The sequence below is a fragment of the Bubalus kerabau genome, chromosome 21, assembly GCF_029407905.1.
Source record: "Bubalus kerabau isolate K-KA32 ecotype Philippines breed swamp buffalo chromosome 21, PCC_UOA_SB_1v2, whole genome shotgun sequence".
Classification (NCBI taxonomy): domain Eukaryota; kingdom Metazoa; phylum Chordata; class Mammalia; order Artiodactyla; family Bovidae; genus Bubalus; species Bubalus kerabau.
Window position 1 is genome coordinate 26,645,001 of NC_073644.1, and position 22,943 is coordinate 26,667,943.

Genomic DNA, 22,943 nt, shown 5'->3' on the forward strand with positions numbered 1-22,943 from the left:
GAGTTCCAAAGAATAGCAAGAAGAGATAAGAAAGCCTTCCTCAGCGATCAATGCAAAGAAATAGAGGAAAACAACAGAATGGGAAAGACTAGAGATCTCTTCAAGAAAATTAGAGATACCAAGGGAACATTTCATGCAAAGATGGGCTCGATAAAGGACAGAAATGGTATGGACCTAACAGAAGCAGAAGATATTAAGAAGAGGTGGGAAGAATACACAGAAGAACTGTACAAAAAAGGGCTTCATGACCCAGATAATCACGATGGTGTGATCATTCACCTAGAGCCAGACATCCTGGAATGTGAAGTCAAGTGGGCCTTAGAAAGCATCACTATGAACAAAGCTAGTGGAAGTGATGGAATTTCAGTTGAGCTATTTCAAATTCTGAAAGATGATGCTGTGAAAGTGCTGCACTCAATATGCCAGCAAATTTGGAAAACTCAGCAGTGGCCACAGGACTGGAAAAGGTCAGTTTTCATTCCAATCCCAAAGAAAGGCAATGCCAAAGAATGCTCAAACTACCACACAATTGTACTCATCTCACATGCTAGTAAAGTAATGCTCAAAATTCTCCAGGCCAGGCTTCAGCAATATGTGAACCGTGAACTTCCAGATGCTCAAGCTGGTTTTAGAAAAGGCAGAGGAACCAGAGATCAAATTGCCAACATCTGCTGGATCATCAAAAAAGCAAGAGAGTTCCAGAAAAACATCTATTTCTGCTTCATTGACTATGCAAAAGCCTTTGACTGTGTGGATCACAAGAAACTGTGGAAAATTCTGAAAGAGATGGGAATACCGGACCACCTGATCTGCCTCTTGAGAGGTCAGGAAGCAACAGTTAGAACTAGACATGGAACAACAGACTGGTTCCAAATAGGAAAAGGAGTACGTCAAGGCTGTATATTGTCACCCTGCTTATTTAACTTTTATGCAGAGTACATCATGAGAAACGCTGGACTGGAAGAAACACAAGCTGGAATCAAGATTGCCGGGAGAAATATCAATAATCTCAGATATGCAGATGACACCACCCTTATGGCAGAAAGTGAAGAGGAACTCAAAAGCCTCTTGATGAAAGTGAAAGTGGAGAGTGAAAAAGTTGGCTTAAAGCTCAACATTCAGAAAACGAAGATCACGGCATCCGGTCCCATCACATCATGGCAAATAGATGGGGAAACAGTGGAAACAGTGTCAGACTTTATTTTTTGGGGCTCCAAAATCACTGCAGATGGTGACTGCAGCCATGAAATTTAAAGACGCTTACTCCTTAGAAGAAAAGTTATGACCAACCTAGATAGCATATTCAAAAGCAGAGACATTACTTTGCCAACAAATGTCCGTCTAGTCAAGGCTATGGTTTTTGCAGTGGTCATGTATGGATGTGAGAGTTGGACTGTGAAGAAAGCTGAGCGCTGAAGAATTGATGCTTTTGAACTGTGGTGTTGGAGAAGACTCTTGAGAGTCCCTTGGACTGCAAGGAGATCCAGCCAGTCCATTCTGAAGGATATCAGTCCTGGGTGTTCATTAGAAGGAATGATGCTAAAGCTGAAACTCCAGTACTTTGGCCACCTATGCGAAGAGTTGACTCATTGGGAAAGACTCTGATGCTGGGAGGGATTGGGGGCAGAAGGAGAAGGGGACGACAGAGGATGAGATGGCTGGATGGCATCACCGACTCGATGTACGTGAGTTTGAGTGAATTCCAGGAGTTGGTGATGGACAGGGAGGCCTGGCGTGCTGCACTTCATGGGGTTGCAAAGAGTTGGACACGACTGAGCGACTGAACTGAACTGAAGTGAACTGAAAGTATAAAGTAGTTGAAGTCCAGAGAAACAGAGAAGGGACAATTGTCAAACTGCCACACTAAGTGTCTATACTACTAAAGACAACATTAGGAGTCAATAAAATCATGGGAAAGCGTCTGATCGGGGTCAGGGGAATTATTGTAACCAAAGGGAGTGTGAAGAGCATCAATCTGAGTAAAGGTGGCAGACTCTGGAGCTCTTGTTAGCTTAAAACTTCCTATTTTCCAGAAGGGAAATCCCACAGGATTAGCACATAAAATGTCCACAGGAGATACATTCAAGCAGAGGGAAGGAGCCCATCAAAGAGGCAGACCAAAGCCTTATGTTACAAGAACTGCCCAAAGAAATACAGAAAGAGTTCAAAATCAAAGAGTTCTTCATCGTCTCAAAAAAATTACAGAGGAATAGATTCTGAAAGAGCTCAGTGAAGAAAAGCAGGCTTTTGAAGAGTGAAGTCTAAAGAAAAAATAATTATCAGAGGGCAAAATCTAGCCATCTACAACCTAAATCCGAGTACCTTTCACAAAATGAAGAGACTGTAAAAATTCTATCAGGGAGCATTGACTTGATTACAATACAGTACCATGAGGTTAGTGACAAACAGGGATTATGGTAAAAAAAAAATAGATTTTTAAATGTTAATAATCTTGATGGACTCTTTGCAACCCTATGGACTATACAGTCCATGAAATTCTCCAGGTCAGAATACTGGAGTGGGTAGTCACTGCCTTCTCCAGGGGATCTTCCCAACCCAGGGATTGAACCCAGGTCTGCCACATTGCAGCCCGATTCTTTACCAGCTTAGCCAACAGGGAAGCCCATTTAAAAAATAACATAACGGAAACATGGAGGAAAGTGGGACTCTAAGTGCAACTATCTCCCCCTCCTTCAAAACATATTAGCCAAAGTTTGAGTAGTTAAAAAACTATCACTTCTATTTCAGTCTGTCACATTTCAACAGCTTTGGAGAGAACTTTCAGATATGAATACATCTTGTGGCAATGTTTAGCGATTTTGTTTTTGGTTTTACTTTCATTCTTTTTTATTATTCAGGCCAAACTTAATTAAATTTAGTATTTTTAATTAAAATGGTATGATTTGGTTTTTCTAAGATGACCTCTGACTACGGCTACACATTAGGAGATGTCAAATAGTATTTATAAAACAACAGGGAAAGTTATTGTTGATGACAGGATTTCGGGTTACTATTCAATTTTTTTAACTTTCCTGCATTAATTTATCTTAAAAGTATGTAACGTTTATGAAACCAGCAAAGTTGTAATTCTTCACTACGAAAAGATTAAACCTAATAAAATATACTGGAATGAATCCCAGAAGTTGGGCTCACCGAGGACATTTATTAAAATCCCCTCAGAGACATCCATTAGAAGCTTGAATTTGTTTAGCAAGCACTTTTTAAACTCCTACTGTGTGACTAGGAAGGAAGAAGCATAATTATAAATGGTATAGGTCAACAACCTCTAATTCAAGGAACTTACATTTTAGTTATGGAAATATACAAGAAATTAATACCAAAAAAGTGGTAAGAAAGATTATCATTAGTAATTTTTTGTAAATTCCATAATCCATCTCTCAGAAAACTCCATAGGTGAGGTTTTATATGTGTTTTATCCTTTGCTAAGATAAGGATATGGGCTTCCCTGGTGGCTTAGTAGGTAAAAAATCTGCCTGCAAAGCAGGAGACATGAATTCGATCTGTGGGCCTGGGAAGATCCCCTGGAGAAGGAAATGGAAACCCTCTCCAGTATTATTACCTGGGAAATCCCATAGACAGAGGAGCCTGGAGGGCTACAGTCCATGGGGTCACAAGAGTCGAACATGACTTAGCGACTAAACCACCACGAAGATAATGATAAAGGACATTAAAACAACTGATTAGGCAAAAAAAACCCATATACTTCAAACTCCATCTTCAGTCAGAACCTACCTTACATCTCACTGATGTGGTTTTTCCACCTAGTTGTTTGGTGGTCTAATACTATACTGATTTTCAAGCCCTGAGATAATAAAAGGGGCCTTGTAGATACTGTTAGTTTGTTTTTGTGCATGTCAGATTAGTATTTTCTACCATGCATGATTCAGAAATGGGAGCGGGACCAGCAGGGTTTCGGTTGTTTTTTAATATAACATCATCAGAGAAATACTCTTTAGATCCATTTTCTTTTTCAACTGCACTCACTCAGAGTAACCCACGTCACCATGTCAGCCAGAGAGCTACTCGGAGAAATAGCCTTATAATTTTTATACAAAACCCTGGCCAAGAACAAATAAGATAAAACAGAAAAGAAAAAAAAAAAAAAACTATGCGAAAAATAATGCGTTCCCAAGCTGAGTGCTATCACTATTTCTCATAAGAATTTCAAGATCACTATCAGAACTGGAACAGCTGAGGGATACGGAAGCTTTATTATTATTACTACTATAATACAGTCAATGCTGCTGCCATTACCACCCCCACCACCACTGTGTGCTCCTAACCCTCCCCAGAAAGCTGGCCTGTGAAGGAACCGGAAGGAGGGTTGTACTGGGGTCTGTCCTTTACTGCAGGGTCTTCGGGGAAATACTGGGATTCACCGTGTCCTGGGCTACATATATTTAGATTCCAAGATCCTGTTGAAACCTATTACCTTGGACAGGGTGCCTATTTCACTATTGGACAAATTAAGTAATTGCCAAAGACCAACAGAAGCATTCAGGGACAACTAGGAGTATTTTATGTCCTGTAAGGATAAACTGACAATGAGGATCAAACTCTAGACTTAACAGTCTGAAGTCTAATTTGGACTGGATTTAATTTCAGAATTACCAGCTGAAGGTAGAATAGACTTACAGCATTTATTTTCATTCAGAATGATTTCAACAGGCCAGGACTTATGTAGTTATCTCTCCATAGCGAAGACAAAGAGGGTTAAAGCTACATTTCTAAAACTGTGTGAATTAGATGTCTCACTGGTGGGAGAGGCAGATGACTGTATCTGGCTAGCTAAGGAGTGTTGGGTGGGCTCATCTGGTTTTGCATTCACCCTGTGTCGGTTCAACAAAGAAAGACCTTCCCAAAGAAGCACAGGGTCATTCTTATTCAACTACAAGTAACTACCCTACTATGCAGAAAACTACAGGATGCCTCACTCATCAAGACAAATATACTTGCCATCCTGTTACTTATAAATAACTCGCTGAAAACGTATTCAACACCTACTAAATGAGACAGACATAATGGGTGCGGAAAGTACTACCAAGATAGATGGGAAAGTCACTGCTTCTAAGGAAGTAACAACTTCATGGCAAAGAGTGGGAAGCAAAATGTACATATATATATGACATATATATATATATTACTTATACATATATATATTACTTATATATATATATATATATAAGTAATAAAACCATCCTGATTCTAAAATGTTGCACAGCACACAGAATCTTTTACTCTGTAAGATCCCTAAGGTCACGGAACATCAGAAACATCACTTCCTACAAGAGACGTGGGATACTATCTGGAGATGGTTACATTTAAGGCCGTTTTACTTTCTTTTGACATGTTTTCACTTATCATTTTATAGTGCTGGGCATACACTGGAGGCTTAATCAGTACTACCGACTTCACTTGCACAAAAGAAGCCACTCTATTCAGCTGGCTGCTGGGTTAGTCAGTCAGTCAGAGTTCCTTCCTAGTAATAAACTTCAGGTAACTTTTGACAGATTTTTACATTAATTGACTTATTTTAAATCCCACCTTCTTCCTCTGTCTGATTTTACAGGATCAGCCAGAAAATCTGTTAGTTGCTAGCTCTCCTTGTGTATGTAACTAGGGTTCCTACATTTTAACGCCCATGGCAGGCTCATCACATCATGGATGCTATGTTGCTCTTCATTGGTGCCCACAGGTCTAGGCAGACTAGACATTCAGAACATATCCCCAGATAACAGTTTAGATTTTGGGAGCCAGCCAGCCCCTGGCTTAGATCTTTAGCCATGTCATTTATGGACAACCTCCTTCACCCTCTGGCCCTCAGTTTATTCAGGTGCAAAATAAAAATCATTTTATTGTATATAATTGAAGTAAATGAGATAACATGGCAAAGTATCTAAGTCGTTGTTTAGTAGCTAAGTCATGTCCAACTCTTCTGCGGCCCCATGGAATGTAGCCTCCCAGGCCCCTCTGTTCATGGGATTTTTCCAGGCAAGGATACTGGAGTGGGTTGCCATTTCCTTCTCTGGAGCATCTTCCCCACACAGGGATCGAACCCGGGTCTCCTGCATTGGCAAGCGAATTCTCTACCAGTGAGCCACCAGGGAAGCCCCACAGAACCTAGACCACTGCATTAAATACAGGGAGTGGGTAAGATTTTACCCTTCCATTCCTTCCTTAAAGTAGCTTCATTATTTCTAGTACTCTGTAGTCTAAGAAAAAGCAGGTTAAAAAGAACTTAGTGGTCTCTCTCCTTTATCACCTTTTAAATTTGCTAGCAAATGAGCCAAAATACCTTTACTGCTTTTTGTTAATGCGTAAGACGTTTAGTGGCATGCAGGATTCCTAGATTATGACAATTAAAACAAAAGATCCTGACTGAAGACCCGAACATCTGACAGGATCCTAAAAAGAGTACAAGCCTTGCTTACCTCCCAGCCCTGAAGGCAGCTAAGTAAAGGAATGAAGAGGTCCCTGTGCCTTGAATTTTCTTAAACTCATGATATAGTGTTGACTTTCCTGAGGTTGGTAGCGCACAGATTTAACAGACAGTCACTGACTTTTTAATTACTTAAGGTATCATAACGATGTTTTGGGGGGCTTTTCTTTTTAGTATATTCTTTACATATCACTCTCCCATTACACTTTTCAACTTCAGAAGCTACTTAAAATACTTTAGAAAACTCAAAGATTAGGGGGAAAATGTCAATATATATTCAGAGAAGGCAATGGCAACCCACTCAATATATATGTAGGTATGGCTATACACTAACTTACACATTTGGGGCCAGACAATAACTATAAAATGATTTAGCCTTGGAAACAATGAAAAAGATAATTATGCTATATTTAAAAAACTTAAAGCAAAAATAAATTCTGTTTTCCCAAAGATCTCTGATATAAGGCTATCTAAACCCTATTATAAAGACTACTGAAAATATGCTCCAGAATTTAACAAAATCTTGGTATACAGTTGGCAATCAATAAACCTTTACTCAATCAATAAATACATGGGTTAAAATCTTGCTTGAATTTTACAAACAGATAAACTCTGCAAATAAGTATTACCCTAAGTTGCCAAGAAAGTAAGTGGCAGAACCAGTAATAAAGTTCAGGTCAATAAATTTGTACTTTCTACCAACCATTTTACAAAATGTTACAATGATCATTACCCTTACTCAGAGATAAAATAACTGAGAGAAATGAAGCCATTAGGTCCAGGCATCCAGTAAGGCAGGTTTGGTCTAGAATTTTAATGTTCCACCTAGGATATATTTATTTTCCTCTTTTTCAATTTTCATATTCCTTTTCCCCCTAATGCTGCTATTGATTTCCTGATGAAAAGTTATCAGGAAGGAAGTCTTCAGAAGAAAACCTGGGGCTGACTTGCAGAACCCAATATCTGGGTCTCCCACACTTCTCAGCAATTGTACACTGTTTTTCAGATAAGCACTACTGATATTTCAAGGAGCATAAGATGAAAAGCAAGGCAGAGTAGTTTTACTGCAGCATATCCCGACAGTGTACTCTTTAGTTCAATGAACACTTTATAAAAGTTGCATTTCCCCCCCTCCCCCCAGGACAGTGTATTCCAATAAAGTGAAACCCAGTAGCAGGAACAAAACACGGCACATTGGATTGAATCATGACTTGGCAGATAATTACTTGAATGCATATATCATTTTAAATCCCTTATCTTTAGCCTCTGCTCCATCCAGCGATATCATTCACAAATTTAGCAACACGCTTAAAATCATTCCACTGTAATATGTTGCCTTATTTAGCACCTTCTTTGGTTTAGATAAAGTGGGAAGATTTAAAATTTTCCTTGTTTAACTATTAGAAGAAAGTTCCTATTATTTCATTCAACAAGATTTAAATCTCTAAAATGAGAAATGTTATAGTCAATCGAACACTCACCTAAACCAGACTTTTTTAATCGCTTTAAGTGCTGACTTGTTTGTTTTCCAGTGGGAGATTTTTGCCCATGTTTCATTTCTTTATCTGAACTGTCTGCTTCACCATTTTTAGATTCAGATCCTAAAAGAGGAAATAGTTATTATGTCATTATGTTCCTCTTGCTGTCCTTGAAAAGAAAAATCTCAAATTGTTTTACCAACCATAGATATAATCTCCTTTTCTAAGAGTTAATACACTGCCTTTGGCCACAATCTGATTCCTCTACTGGATATAAAGAGAAAAGTCCAATAAATCAATCAAACAGAACAAAAAGCAAGAACAGATGGCCTAATAGTGGAGTCAAAAACACATTCACTGATCTGATAGCTTTTAAAAGAAACACTCAGATCTTTTGTGAAAATATATGAATACACTTCAACAATACTCTGCCACTTGGAGACGATGCAAGGCCAAGAGAGAAAGATGAAGGATGAAGAGGGAGAGATCATGCCTTTATGAATGACTTTACGTTGAAGCAGGAAGAGAAAACGCAAACATCAATCTGTAATAAATAGAATGGTCCATAGCTGAAAAAGTAACAGAAGGTAAATTAAAAGAAAAGGTCAGGGCTGCACTGAGGTGAGAAGAATGCTGCCAGAACACAAAAACTAATAAACGATTCCTAGACTTTGCAGCAGAGGATGGCAAAACAAATTCACACCCACAGAAGAACGGCTTTTGATGGCATTACACATCAGCATGTGGTCCAGCATTCGAGTTCAGCATTCACACAAAAGTCAAAGCAAGAGAAACCCAGCTAGCAGTACCACACGTCTCCTTACATCTACTGACATTAGCAAACGAAGTCCTGTGATGATGAGCAAGACGTGCTTTTGCTTTTTTTTTTTTTTTTAAGCACAAAATGCCCGGTTAGGTTTGAATCACGGAAAGAGTTAAAGGCATTAAAAAAAAAAAAATTAAATGAAACCTCAAGTGGAAATAGTATTCAGTTTCAGAGAAAATTCATGACATCTCTCTCTCAGTGAGGAACTCTCCTCCAGGGAGTAACTGGCCAAGCATAGAATATTTTAGCTCTTTACCTGAAGGCGAATCCGACTGCTCATCAGACACCTTTAATGGTGTCAGAACCACACGAGGGACAGTCTTGTTTACCATCATTGAGACTCCATTTCTTCTCTTCTGCTGCTGCCTCAAAGCCTACAAAAACATCATAATAAAATAGAACAGAAACATATAGTCAAAATGATTTCTCATAACTGAATTAAATGATCCACTTGTCTATCATTAGACAGAACCTCTCAGACTTAAATTCCACAGAGTCACTCAATTTGTCAAGACTCTTCAGCGTCACCTTCCTGTCATTTTTCCCTCAAAAGCATAAAATCGGGCTTTGGCAGAGGGCAGAAACCTGAGACCATTTTCGGGAGAATTCTGAAAACCAAACAGCATGTGGAGGTTTGTGGTACCCGAGCGGTGGCTTGAGAGCCCATGGAATTGGAAACCATGACTCCCAAAGAAAAGAAATGTAAAATAAATGTTTCGCAACCAGGATAAAAATATATGTATCTGCACTTCTCTTGCAGGTGCGTCCTCTCCAGTGGGCTGCTCAGTCAATCAAGTTAACACCGAGTGTCATCAGTATGTACAGCAGGTAAGGACTACAGTATTGATGCACTCACTCAGCCGTGGGGAGCGCTGCACAAAATCACTGAACATGGCAGGAATCATTTATTTCTGTGAAGGGAATCAGTCCTAATCTTGGAAACCTTGCAGCACTTGGCTCCTGTCTGCTTGACTTTGGGCATTAACCTTCAGAACACGAACATGACGGCGTTCTGGCAAATCCAGTGACGGGGGGGTGGGGGGGAGATTGATATGAGAATAAATTGCTCCAAATGGGAGTGCTTTGTGTTTCATAAATGAATCAGCCCTGGTGATGATAATGTAATAAAAAGACATTGAAAAGTTTTGAAATACAGCTTATCTAGCTGATCGTTTTATGCAGAAAATTACCCGTAATAAAAAGGGGCTTAAGCATACACAATTGAAGAGACATTAAATTCACGGTTCCAGGAATGCTAAAACTCCTCAAAATGGTAAAAGGCTGACCACAGACAGTCTCCAGCCTTTTTATTCCTGGTTTCTGTGTAATTTCTACCAATTTTATAACATCTCAGTTACTTGATTAATGTTCTTTGACCAATAATTGTGACCGTCTCCTGAAATGCTGTATTGACACCATAGCCCCCTGCTGACAGAAACAACACTATTTTATGTGCAAAGTGTTTTACCTCAATATCCAACTTGTTGACCGTAAAATTTAGCAATCAAATAATTACAGGTGTGTAAAACTAAATATCACTTAAATGAGATGAGATGAGAGTTAAAACCAGATGGGGAAGTGAATAGCTTAGGAAATCTCTTATAAATGATACTGTTACTAATAATAATAGGGGACATTTTCTCTTCAATTCTTACATTTAATGAGTTTATAAAGTACCAGCCACTTGGGGAGGGGGATGTGGGGGGGACAGGAGATACAAAGATGATAAAGATGCCATCCTCCTCATGATTTCATGTGCTATATAAAATATTTACAACATTTACTCTTTCATTAAGGTGTGTACACAATTGCATACATTTCTCTAGCCCTGCATAAGAACTCCAAGCACTTTATAGACATTAACCTACAACCCAACATAAAATAATATAAGGCAAGGCAGTACCTTAAATTACAATTAAGCCCACCTTTGCCCACTATATAAGATAAGACTTCCCAAAACAATTAAAACCTATATAAAGAGTGATCATTTTTTAGGAGTCTACATAGATTTCAAATTCTTCCTTTGGCAATCCTAATAGGTATTTTAAAAATATTCATTTAATGGCATGGTGGGGTGGTGTATTTTGGAAAATTTTGAAGTGATGATGAAAAGAAAAAAGAGATGATACAATCAGAGGCTTAGAAGCCAGAAGGACAAAGTCAAAGGTGACATGTCTTTTTATAATGTTTGTGGTAAATAATTATTAAAATAACAAAAATGCTGTCCTCAAGTCTTACAGCTAAAACTCTATTATAGAAAAATTAGCAGTTGGACAGAAATAAACCAAGATATCAATAATATGAAAAGAAAAACCCATGGCTATTTTGAATTTTAAATAGTCAAGCTGGAGCCAAGGTAGATATAAGGAATGTTAGTCAATATCGAGCCCATTTCAATGGTCTCAATGATTTTTTCTGAATATATATTTCCTACTCAGAAATTTGAATATTATTTCTTGGTACAGCATGTTCTAAAATATTGAAATGCAACACTACATGCTTGTAGGTGATGAAAACTTTGTCGAGCTTTCTTTCTTTTTTTGCTTGTCCTGTGTGGCAATGCAGAATCTTCTTGTTCCCTGTCTACCAGGGGTACAACCCACACCCCATGCAGTAGAAGCATGGAGTCCTAACCACTGGATGCCAGGGAAGTCCCAATATGCCTACCATGGAAATGACTTTTGCTCTTTAGTTCTTCTATGTCTTTGCTAGTCTTGTTAGTAAGTGATGATGGGAAAACTGGACAGTTGCATTTAAAAAATGAAATTAGAACACTCCCTAATACCATACACAAAAATAAACTCAAATGGATTAAAGACCTAAACCTAAGGTCAGATACTATAAAACGCTTAGAGGAAAATATAGGCAGAACTCTCTCACAAAAATTGCAGCAAGATCTTTTTTGACCTACCTCCTAGATTAATGAAAATAAAAACAAAAATAAACAAATGGGACCTAATTAAACTTAAAAGCTTTTGTGCACCAAAGGAAACCATAGAAAAAATGAAACGACAACCCTCAGAATGGGAGAAAATATTTGCAAACGAAGTAACTGACAAAAGATTAATCTCCAAAATACAGAAACAGCTTATGTAGTTCAATATAAAAAAACCAAACAACCCAATGAAAAAAATGGGCCGAAGTCCTAAATAGACATTTTTCCAGAGAAGACATTCAGATGGCCAATAGGTGTATGAACAGTTGTTCCACATCACTAATTATTAGAGAAATGCAAATCAAAACTACAGTGAGGTATTATCTCACATCAGTTAGAATAGCCATCATAAAAAAATCAACAAACAGTAAATGCTGGAGAGGATGTGAAGAAAAGAGAACCCTTTCACAGTGTTGGTGGGAATGTAAGGTGGTACAGCCACTACGGAGAACAGTATGGAGGTTCCTCAAAAAACTAAAAATAGAACTACAGTAGGATCCAAAGATCCCACTCCTGGGTATATCCCTGACGAAAACCATAATTCGAAAGATACATGCACCCTAATGTCCACTGCAGCACTGTTTACAGTAGCCAGGACGTGCAAGCAGCAAATGTCAATCAGCAGAGGAATGGATAAAGAAGGTGTGGTACATACATACAATGGAATATTGTGTGCATGCTCAGTCACTTACTCATGTTCGAGTCTTTGCAACCCCACAGACTATAGCCCGTCAGGCTCCTCTGTCCATGAAGTTTTCCAGGCAAGAATACTGGAGGGGGTTGCCATTCCCCACTCCAGGGGATTTTCCCAACCCGGAGATGGAACCTGCATCTCCTGCATTAGCAGACAGATTCTTTACTACCTGGGAAGCCCAAAATAGACTATTACCCAGTCATAAAAGAGAACAAAATAGTGCCATTTGCAGAGATATGGATAAACCTGGAGTCTGTTATATAAAGTCAGAAAGAGAAAAAAAACAAACATTGTATGATACAGTTTATCTGTGGAATCTAGGAAAAATGACACAGATGAACTTATTTGCAAAGCAGAAATAGAGACACTGATGTAGAGAACAAACTTACGGATACCAAGGGGAGAAAGAGGAGTGGGATGAATTGGGAGTTTGGGATTGACATATGTATACTATTGATCAGATCAGATCAAATCAGTCGCTCAGTCGTGTCCGATTCTTTGTGACCCCATGAATTGCAGCACGCCAGGCCTCCCTGTCCATCACCACACTATTGATACTATGTATTAAAATAGATATTTAATGAGGACCTACTGCATAGCACAAGGAACTCTACTCATTGTTCTGTGGTACCTAAATGGATAGGAAACAGGGATATATGTATACATGTAACTGATTTTCTTTGCTGTATAGCAGAAACATAACACCATAAAGCAATGATACTCCAATAAAAATCAATTTAAAAAAACACTGTTCTAAGTGTATTAAAAATATACACTTTGTTTGCCTTACCTCTGAAAAACAAGCATTATTTTCTATTCCAACTAACATTTCTAGGGTCAAAAAAGCAAAAACTGGGAAGCCTTTGTTTACTATGATGCTAGTATCTAGCAGCTGAACTCAGGAGTATCGGGATTCAGCTATCAGAGAGGGCATTTTGATTACGTTTACTAGATCCATAGCCATTTAAGAGTGAGTCATTTTAGGATACCCTGACGATTCCAATTCATTTTCTAGAAAACAGGACTTATTTGGCTGTGGACTCTGGGGATACCCTCCAAGCAGATCAGAATATGGATAGAGGAGAAAAAAACAATGCTGACTTAACTGAGGTGTCTGGGATAGTTCGGGGTGACTCGCAATAGCAGAACTCCAGCGTTTGTTATGTGCATGAGGTGGGCAGTAAAGTGATTCGGAGTCCCCCACGGCAGGGTATACATTCTGCAAATAAAGAAGCTGGCTGCTCAAGGTTTGTCTGGTTTGGTTATATAACTATATTTCTGCAACTACGTGCACATCAGCCACTCGCCACACATGCTGCATGTCTCCTGACGTTCCCCTGAAACACATGCAATGCTTCCTGGACCATGCTGGCTAGGGCAAGACGAGGACAAGGGGTAGGCTGGGGACTGCAACAGCGCACACCCACTGGAAGGGGAGTAACCGCTCAAGAGAAGAAACACATCTGGGCTTTTTGGTGAGGTTTCCTGTTTTAAACAATGTGCCTGACAAAACAAAGAGGATTCTGAGCCAAATTCAGCCAGGGGGCACCACTTTTTGATACCTACTAGACATCATTCCCAGTTTCTCAACCTCCCCAAATAAATGAGTCTGACCTACTGCCTGAGAGAATTATTCGAATCCCCCTCCTCTACTGGGCTGACTTACAGCAGAACAGGGGCTGCAGAGCTGTCTTAATGCCTGTGAGGTATGAGGCTGTAGAGTCAGAGAAAGACTTAACTCATGAGCTGAATAATGCTGGGCAAATTACTTGGGTAAATGCCCCTGCAAAACAGAGACAACAGTGTTGGTACAATATCTTAAATAGGAACACCACAGAGCTATGGTTTAATAGGCTTTGGGGGGATGGTTGATGGCCACCTGGCTTCCTCTCAGTGAGTCCTCTGCGACTATGTCTAGCACCCTCTTCACAACAGGATACTCGTGTACCCCATTATCCTTAACTTTATCCATTTATCCTTAACATCATCCATTATCCTTTTAGCTTCAGCTAAAATTCCAAGAGAACAAGAAAACTGCCTATTTTACACTAGAAATACAATAGAAGAGAAATGAAATTTACTTTGTAATTGTCTAAGCTTGGGTATCCCAACCTGGAAATATACATCCATGTAATAGATCAAGAAAATATGATTAGGAAGGCCACTTTCAATGGTCATAGAAGATTTGCTCTGCACAAGGACACCCTGAGAAGGGAGATTATCTGTTGTTGTGACAACATGAGGATAGGATGGCTATTCCACACCATAGGTTTTAGATAGCAAGTGGTGGCCCTGTTGATCAATCTATAACATGGTTTTAATTTGTCATTGATATTATACAATAAGTCTTACTTCCTATACAATAAGTCTAGATTCATTTTAAGAGGAAGATGTCAATGAGGTGCCTCCAACTACTCAACCCTTAGGTATATGTTGGAATGCTAATGGAATTATTTCATTGAACAACTTAAAATCTTAATTTCAAGTCTAGAAAGAAGCAATACTGAAACTAAATTAAAAAGCAGATAGCACATGTAAATACAGTCCACTATAAAAGCTGCCCATACATGGAATGTCCTCATGTCCAAACTACACAGAGTACATTGCACTTGTCAAGTTTAATACTTCCAGGTATCATTCAATATGAAAGAAACTTACAGGCTTACACTTGGAAATAGACTTACTTATTAAAGGAAACCAAAGTAACAGAGCTAAACCAGTCCTGGAAAGTAAAGATCATATCACACATCAATTACAATTTTGGCTTTAAGTGAAAAGAAAGAAATCAAAAGATGCTGAGTGAGCATGCTTTCCTCTAGAGATGTATTACAATATTCTCTTGTAAAAAGAGACAGAAAATCTTTAGATAAACATTTTATTTTAAAAGAAAAAAGCTTGGGAAAACTCTAAAAATATGGAACAATTCTCATTTCCACCTCAGTGAAAAATAAAGTAAAATCTAAAGTCAGAGGCTTTTATGTTAACTTGGGATTTACATAAAGAAGTAATACCTTCTTTGTTTTCATAGAGAAAGAAGAGCAACAGTGTAATTTAAGAATGCACTGGATGTGGCAAACCCTTCACTGAAAAATCTGAAAATAGCACATGCTGCGAATGCTGAAATAATGAGAAATACACACATATGAAACAGCTGGCTGTGTCAGGCACCACCAACATGCATTGTTGCTTGTACGCTAAATGTCAACACCCACGTTCAGAAACCGCTATCGGGCAACACAACCTTTGGAATTTCACAGTATTGGTCAAACATATAAAGCGGAAGCAAAATACAAGGAATATGTCTGCTTTGTGATACAAAGGGGGAAAAGGATTTGCAACTTTATGAATAAATTCTACCATCCTAAATAAATAATGAAGAGAGTCAAAGAAACCAATGGGAACAAGACAGAAAGGTTCTGCTGTCCATCATGTTACCTCCCATCGTAACATATCTCATCCTTTTTTAATCTTGTCTTTGACTCTGCTGTTTAGAAACTTCCAAAATTTAATCTTCCTTAATTATGCTTCCTTGAAATTCAAAATATAATCATTTCACACTTTTTAGGATCATTACAGCTAAAATATCAAGGCAGAAAGAAGACAGGGAACAAGGTAATCATCAGCAATCTGCTATTCTCCAGAGGCTTCTGATTATTATTTTGAAGCTGTTATTCAGAAAAATAACTACTGAAATAACAACATATTATTCATGCAATTAAACTCCACATATGATATGAACTAATGTTCCGATGATTAGAAAGTAAAAGGGACCCAAATATCAGGAGCAATGAAAATACCCTACATCAACAGACAAGGGGCATTCTGGCTTTCACAATGTCCAGCCTGTAATTACACTGCAATCAAGAGCAGTGCACAGTTAAGCACCCACTCGCTGCAGCAACATGCTTTGGGTGGGAGTGGGGGCTTCAGAGCCGGGGAATTTTATCTGGCTTGTTTGGCATGAAGTTTGTTTTAGAAGAAGCAATTAAAAAATTTTTTTAATTTATTTTTGACTGTGCTGGGTGTCTTCATTGCTGCGTGGGCTTTTCTCTAGATGCGGTGGCTTCCCTCGTTGCTGAGGACAAGTTTTACAGCTCGGGCTTCAGAAGTTGCGGCATGTGCACTCTAGAGCACAGGCTCAGTAGCTGTGGTGCATGGGCTTCATTATTCTGTGGCATGTGGGATCTTCTCGGACCAAAGATCGAACCCATCTCTCCTGTATTGGCAGGTGGATTCTTTACCACTGAGCCACAAGGGAAGCCTGAGGTTTGTTTTAAATTATTTTTCTTCACTATGTGCTGTGCTGTGCATAGTTGCTCAGTCATGTCTGACTCTTTGCGACCCCCATGGACTGTAGCACGCCAGGCTACTCTGTCCATGGGGATTCTCCTGGCAAGAATACTGGAGTGGGTTGCCATGCCCTCCTCCAGGAGACCTTCCCAACCCAGGAACTGAACTGGGGTCTCCTAAGTATCAGGCAGATTCTTCACCAGCTGAGCTACCAGGGAAGCCATTTCTTCACTATAATTACGTGTAAAAAGCTGCTGGTGCTGCTGCTGCTGCTAAGTTACTTCAGAATGTCCGACTCTTTGTGACCCCATGGACTGCAGCCTACCAGGCTCCTCTGTCCATGGGATTTTCCAGGCAAGAGTGTGTAAAAAGCTACTGGATTTTTTTCTCCCACCTTCTTTTTCTAAGAATCTACACTGTGCAATATAGAGCTGAAATACAAAAGACCTCCTGACTCAAAATATACTAGTAAAATGGTAAAAGCTACTATAGTTAAGTATCTACCTTTAATATGTGCTGATATTGAACACAAGCAGTCTTTTTTAGGAAGTAATATTCTTTTTTTGAAAAAATTATTATTTTGGCTGAGCTGTGTGGCACTTGGGATCTTAGTTCTTGAACCAGGAACTGAATCCATGCCTCCTGCATTGGGAGGTGGAATCTTAACCAGTGGACTGTCAGAGAAGCCCAGAAATAATATTCTTAATGACTATGCTTTCCTTACATTATACAAATACTCGGGAATGCAGGTTTCCTTGGATAATGTCAAAAATCCATGTATCCTACTACACTGCTGTTGTTTTTAGTTGCTAAGTTGTGTCTGACTCTTTTGCAACCCCATGGACTGTAGTCCACCAGGCTCCTCTGTCCATGGGATTCTCCAGGCAATGATACTGGAGTGGGTTCCCATGCTCTTCTCCAGGGGATCTTCCTGACCCAGGGATTGAACCCACATCTCCTGTACTGCAGAAATTCTTTACCACCGAGGCACCTAGGAAGCATATGCTAAAAGGAACCAATAGTTGAGAGGGCAAAATCTGAAACTATGATTCTGGGTTCAAATGTCATCTTCAAGATTTACTCACTGGACAGTCTTGGGTAAGTTTTCTAGTTCCTCTGGGCTGCAGCTTCCTCATTTGAAACATATTTTAAAGGATTACTTTAAAAGATTTGTGTGAGGATTAAATGGCATAGTGCCTGCTAAATGCAGAGCATAAAAATAAATGACAAGCTAATGTAATTATTATTAGGGTTATTCGGCTGGCCCCAGGTTCTTAAGATTATGATTCATGCTGTAAGATTATGTTTTATGTGTATACACAAAACACATTCACAACCACAGAACACATACCTCTATATAACAGTATATACCCTTTCAAAGAATTCTACATGGTCATGGCCATTCAACTATCAAAAAGAAAGCTGCAAATCTGCTGAGGCTGCTGCAATTCAAAATGCCGCATGTTCAGTCAATGTTTGAAACACTGCCTTAAAAAACTCAGCAATTACAAGGAATCTGGCAATATTCTACAAGAACAGCTTTTTTTCTAATTGTATTTCCAATACGAATTTGATTATTAATCAAACATTAGCATATCTGCTATATATTGTGCCACACTGTCTGGGTGACTAACTTGTTACCTGATTATAAAACAGTAAGTTTTAAGACATTAATAAATAGCTCTCTCAGGACATTAAGATGCTTACAGGGCTGGCTCCTTAAAACAAGGTTTAGATGCTAATCAAGCAAGTGGTACTTCCCATGGACACGTGATCTACAAAAAACAAAACAAACAAACAAAAACTACCCAGGGACTCAAAACGGTGTCATGTTTTAGTAATTGTAAAAAAAAAAACAAAAACAAAAACACACAAAAAAACAAATGTTCAAAGGATATGAAACCAATGTGAAGAACGTTAAAAATAATGTGACATGACAATAAAGAGATGTGAATGAATAGCTTTGCATTCATATGGAGGATGAATTCACAGTGGACACAGCTTCTAAATCATTGTTCTTCAGAAGCATGAGTTTCGTTTATGTTTGCATCTACGTTTCTTAAACGTTCAGGTCAGCAGTCTCCCGTTTTGTATATTTTGTTCCATCCTGGTTGGTATTTTAGTACCTACATCCAGTTTCCCACTTGAATCAGCCTTTTCCCAGGCTTCCCTACCATCATCCCTACTTTATTTCATCATGCAAACAGGGATCGCCACACTGAATTTAATTCTGTTCTCTGGCATCGAAAACATTTCACAAGAGCAAGGACACAAATAGCGAGCTCAGTATTTGACCTCTGTAGGATGAAACACTGTTACTACCTTAAATATAATACCAGTGAATAGAAATACTGTGATTTCAGTAGCTAAGAAGGAATTAAAAAGTAACAGAATTCAGTATAAAAATGTTGTTTCTTTCTTAAAGTTTCCTAGTTTGAAACAGAGGAGTCAGTGGAGACATTCTAACTTCAAGAGATTGGATGTGAATATTAAGTAGCTTTATGTGTTAGGGAGACTTTAAAAATGTTTTTAACTTTATTTAAAAACATGGCTTCTTTTTCCTTCTTATAAATCTATCATTTAGAATGACACCTCTATTACTAGAGTCCCTTGGACTGCAAGGAGATCCAACCAGTCCATTCTGAAGGAGATCAGCCCTGGGATTTCTTTGGAAGGAATGATGCTAAAGCTAAAACTCCAGTACTTTGGCCACCTCATGCGAAGAGCTGACTCATTGGAAAAGACTCTGATGCTGGGAGGGATTGGGGGCAAGAGGAGAAGGGGACGACAGAGGATGAGATGGCTGGATGGCATCACTGACTCAATGGACGTGAGTCTGGGTGAACTCCCAGAGTTGGTGATGGACAGGGAGGCCTGGCGTGCTGCAATTCATGGGGTCGCAAAGAGTCGGACACAACTGAGCGACTGATCTGATCTGATCTATTGTTATTACTAGACTTGGTAAGGGTCAGCAAGGGATGAGGTGGAGGTGGCTGTCACAAAATGATGAAAATAAAAAATCAGGAAATCAGTTAAACAAGGGAAAACCATGAATTCAGGGCTAAATATGTGAGTTCTGCATTTACTGACATTATTATAATCATGTTCCCCTCTGCCCACAGCATTTCTTTCTTTTTCTTCTGGACACATGCAGCATTTCTGGGGTGGTGGCTATAGTTAACATTTATTAAGCAATTATCATGGGCTACACATTCACTTTATCACCTCCTTTCAGTGTATTACCTCGCTTAATTCTTGGATCATTCCCAGGTGAAGGGTACCTTTATTTTCTACATCTTCTAGAGGAGGAGTTTAAGATTCAGAGAAGAAATGTGGCTTACCCAGAGTCACACAGTGAGTAGCAAGGGTTGAAACTAGGTTATGTCTGAGTGTTAAAGAATCTGACTGCAATGCAGGAGACCCAGGTTCAATCCCTGGGTCAGGGAGATTCCCCAGAGAAGGGAATGGCTACCCACTCCAGTATACTTGCCAGGAGAATTCCATGGCCAGAGGAGCCTAGCAGGCTACACTTCACGGGGTTGCAAAGAGTTGGATACGACTGAGTGACTAACACTTTCTTTCTTTCTCGAGTCCAATATTATAACCACACTTTTCACCACCATCTCTGGACAAGGACACACAGGTCAAGACTGCTTACGTGGGGATGATACTGCAAAGCTGACCTCTATTCAGCACCAAACACACTAATGGATAGTCGAGATGCAAGGAAGCCACAACTGCTATTTTTCTTATTTATAACAATGCATTTCGGTAATAAGAAAGAAATTACATTTCTTTTTGATGTCAACTATCAGATAAACACAAGACCATAAATAGAGACAGTATTTTCAAAATACGTGTATGAACAAGCAATATATTTGCTCTAAATCACACACATACGCACATGCATGCACACCCTTAATTAAGTTCTGTATGTTTCCAAGCACACTTTGCCTCTTCTATTTTACATCAAAGTTCTCAGCCAAGCCTCTCCTAGACTGTAGCATAAAGTCAGCATACTGGATATTAGGGGGGTGGCTGAATCTAACGCATCTCTGCTGCTTTCAGATTCCTACTTTCTTATTTATTTTGCTTTTCCTGCATAACATTCATTATCTTAAGTAGGTAGAACTGAGAGACAAAGAAGTGCCCGTGACCTTACCTGTTTGAGAGCCTTTTTGGTGTGCTGCTGAAAGGAAGACACTAACTTGCTCTGCACTGCTGCGTTAGGAAGGCTTGCATCTCGGGTGGAAGACGCCTCATCGGTTACCTGCTTCGCACACACTAGAAACAGAGAGATGATGATATTACTAATTTGAATTCCTTTTTTTTTTTTTCTATATTCACTGTAATTAACTCACTTGGAGCATTTCTCCAATTGAAAATGGATACCTAAAATAAAGCAAAATAGCACAGTATAAAGATGAGTATCTCAATTTGAAAGAAGGGATCGTTTAATCACTCTGTGGCCACAGTTACACTGAACCTCTCTGAGCCTCAGTTTCCTTACCCACTAACTGATGATAATTTCAATGTCTCAGGCTACTGTACAGACATAAAAAAGAGCATGGTATCTGTCTCAAGAGGTGGGAGTCAGTAGGTAGTTTATGGAGGTGAGTAGGCAGATCGGGCAATTCATAACATTCTGAAGAAAGAATCTACATTAATGAAATTGTTTTCAATCTACCAACCTCAGAAGCCCCTGGAGAAGGGAATGGCTACCCGCTCCAGTATTCTTGCCTGGAAAACCCATGTACAGAGGAGCCTGGTAGGCTACAGTCCATGGGGTCGCAAAGAGCTAAGCGACTAACACTTTCACTTTCAACCTCAGAGGTACTGTGAATCTTCCCTTTAAAAGGCCTCCATCTATAGAATCTGTGCACTGAGGTGTGTGCATATTCTCTTCTATGGGCCAAAGTACATAGCATGGAGAAGGCAAAATGAGATGTGAGATGCTGAGTGTCAACTGAAGGTAATTATTTTTAAGAAAATCATGGACTCTGCAGATTACAATATAATTACCCATTTTTACTACAGTCAAGCCTTCCAGGTGCCTCATCTATGGAAGCCAAGTTCACTGTCATTTCTACTCTGTAACACCTGTGCTGGACGCCAACGCTTCTCTCTGTCCTCCTCAGACACTCGCTGAGAGACCGGGTTTCACACTGATGTGACTCTGGCAGCAGCAGGAATAGAAGGCCTTTTCTCTGTACTCCGGGGGGCAGGGGTGGAATTTATGTGGAAAATCCACATGAGGAAGCGCTGTGATTAGTGGCAAATGGAGGCATATGTCAAAGGCAGGAGGCAAGAGGAAGTCATATGGAAGAAAATAACTTGAGAACATATTGTAAAAGCTTAAAATAAGCCTTCTTAAGGGCACCAGGGTTAACACTAATCTAAGAAAAATTTGCAAGGAACAGGAGCTCGGGACGATTCTGACCTGAGTGTGAAAGGTGGGTGGACGAGTTAAAAATGATTCTAGTCACATTGTAGAGTAATTTTACTCCAATAAAATCTAAAACAAACAAACAAAAACTCTAGTAAAAAATGGAGACATAGGCATGTGGCAGTGTTCACAGCACTGCTTCGGGTAGATTAAAGCTCACACTGACTAGAAATGGAAAATGTAGCCCATGAAAGAGGATGCCCAGGCAAAAGAGTGAATCGAGTTTTGTTTTAATGACAGAAAGTAATCAGGAAGACAAAATGAACACATTTTAGAAAATAACTGTTAGTTATTAATGCCAGGCATTTGACATGCGTGACCTCATTTCATCTTCACAGCTTCCTTGCGAGATGGAAAAAGTGTCATCTCCACACTGGAGGGAGAAAACCACAGCTCAGAAATGGTTCTTCATGTGCCCACAGTCACAGCCAGTACAACGGCAGAGCTGGGGTCCAAGGCCAGGTCCATAATCTTCCATTTAGAATATCTGGCTTCAAAGCCAAGAACTGATACAGAAAATTTAATGTCTAAAGAACATGTTGCATCATGTTGGAAGACCTGAAACAGGAAGTTAATAAGGCCACAAAGGAACAAGATATTGAGCTCTGATAAGAAAAAACTGAGGTCAACTGGCCCAGAAAACATTAAGGTCAAAGTAGCAAAAGGATGTGCCCAGATATCCAGGGAGAGCAATGCCTGAGTTAAAGATCAGGTAACTTTTTTCTCTTTGATACACTATGACATTTTATGCTTAAAACAATCTAAATGTTCCAGTAAAGAAACATTTTATAATACTGCTTACATAAACTATGGC

General features: G+C 39.3%; 1 protein-coding gene across 1 annotated transcript in view; it reads right to left on the bottom strand.

The window, feature by feature from the left end:
* Nucleotides 1-22,943, bottom strand: part of ASXL3 (ASXL transcriptional regulator 3) — a 196,102-nt gene that overhangs the window by 82,348 nt on the left and 90,811 nt on the right. Inside the window, exons 5-7 of the mRNA XM_055559041.1 lie at nucleotides 20,846-20,967; nucleotides 9,021-9,138; nucleotides 7,942-8,061 (exon numbers count right to left, since the gene is read on the bottom strand). Coding sequence (XP_055415016.1) covers nucleotides 7,942-8,061; nucleotides 9,021-9,138; nucleotides 20,846-20,967 — 360 coding nt within the window. The remainder of the gene's footprint in view (nucleotides 1-7,941; nucleotides 8,062-9,020; nucleotides 9,139-20,845; nucleotides 20,968-22,943) is intronic.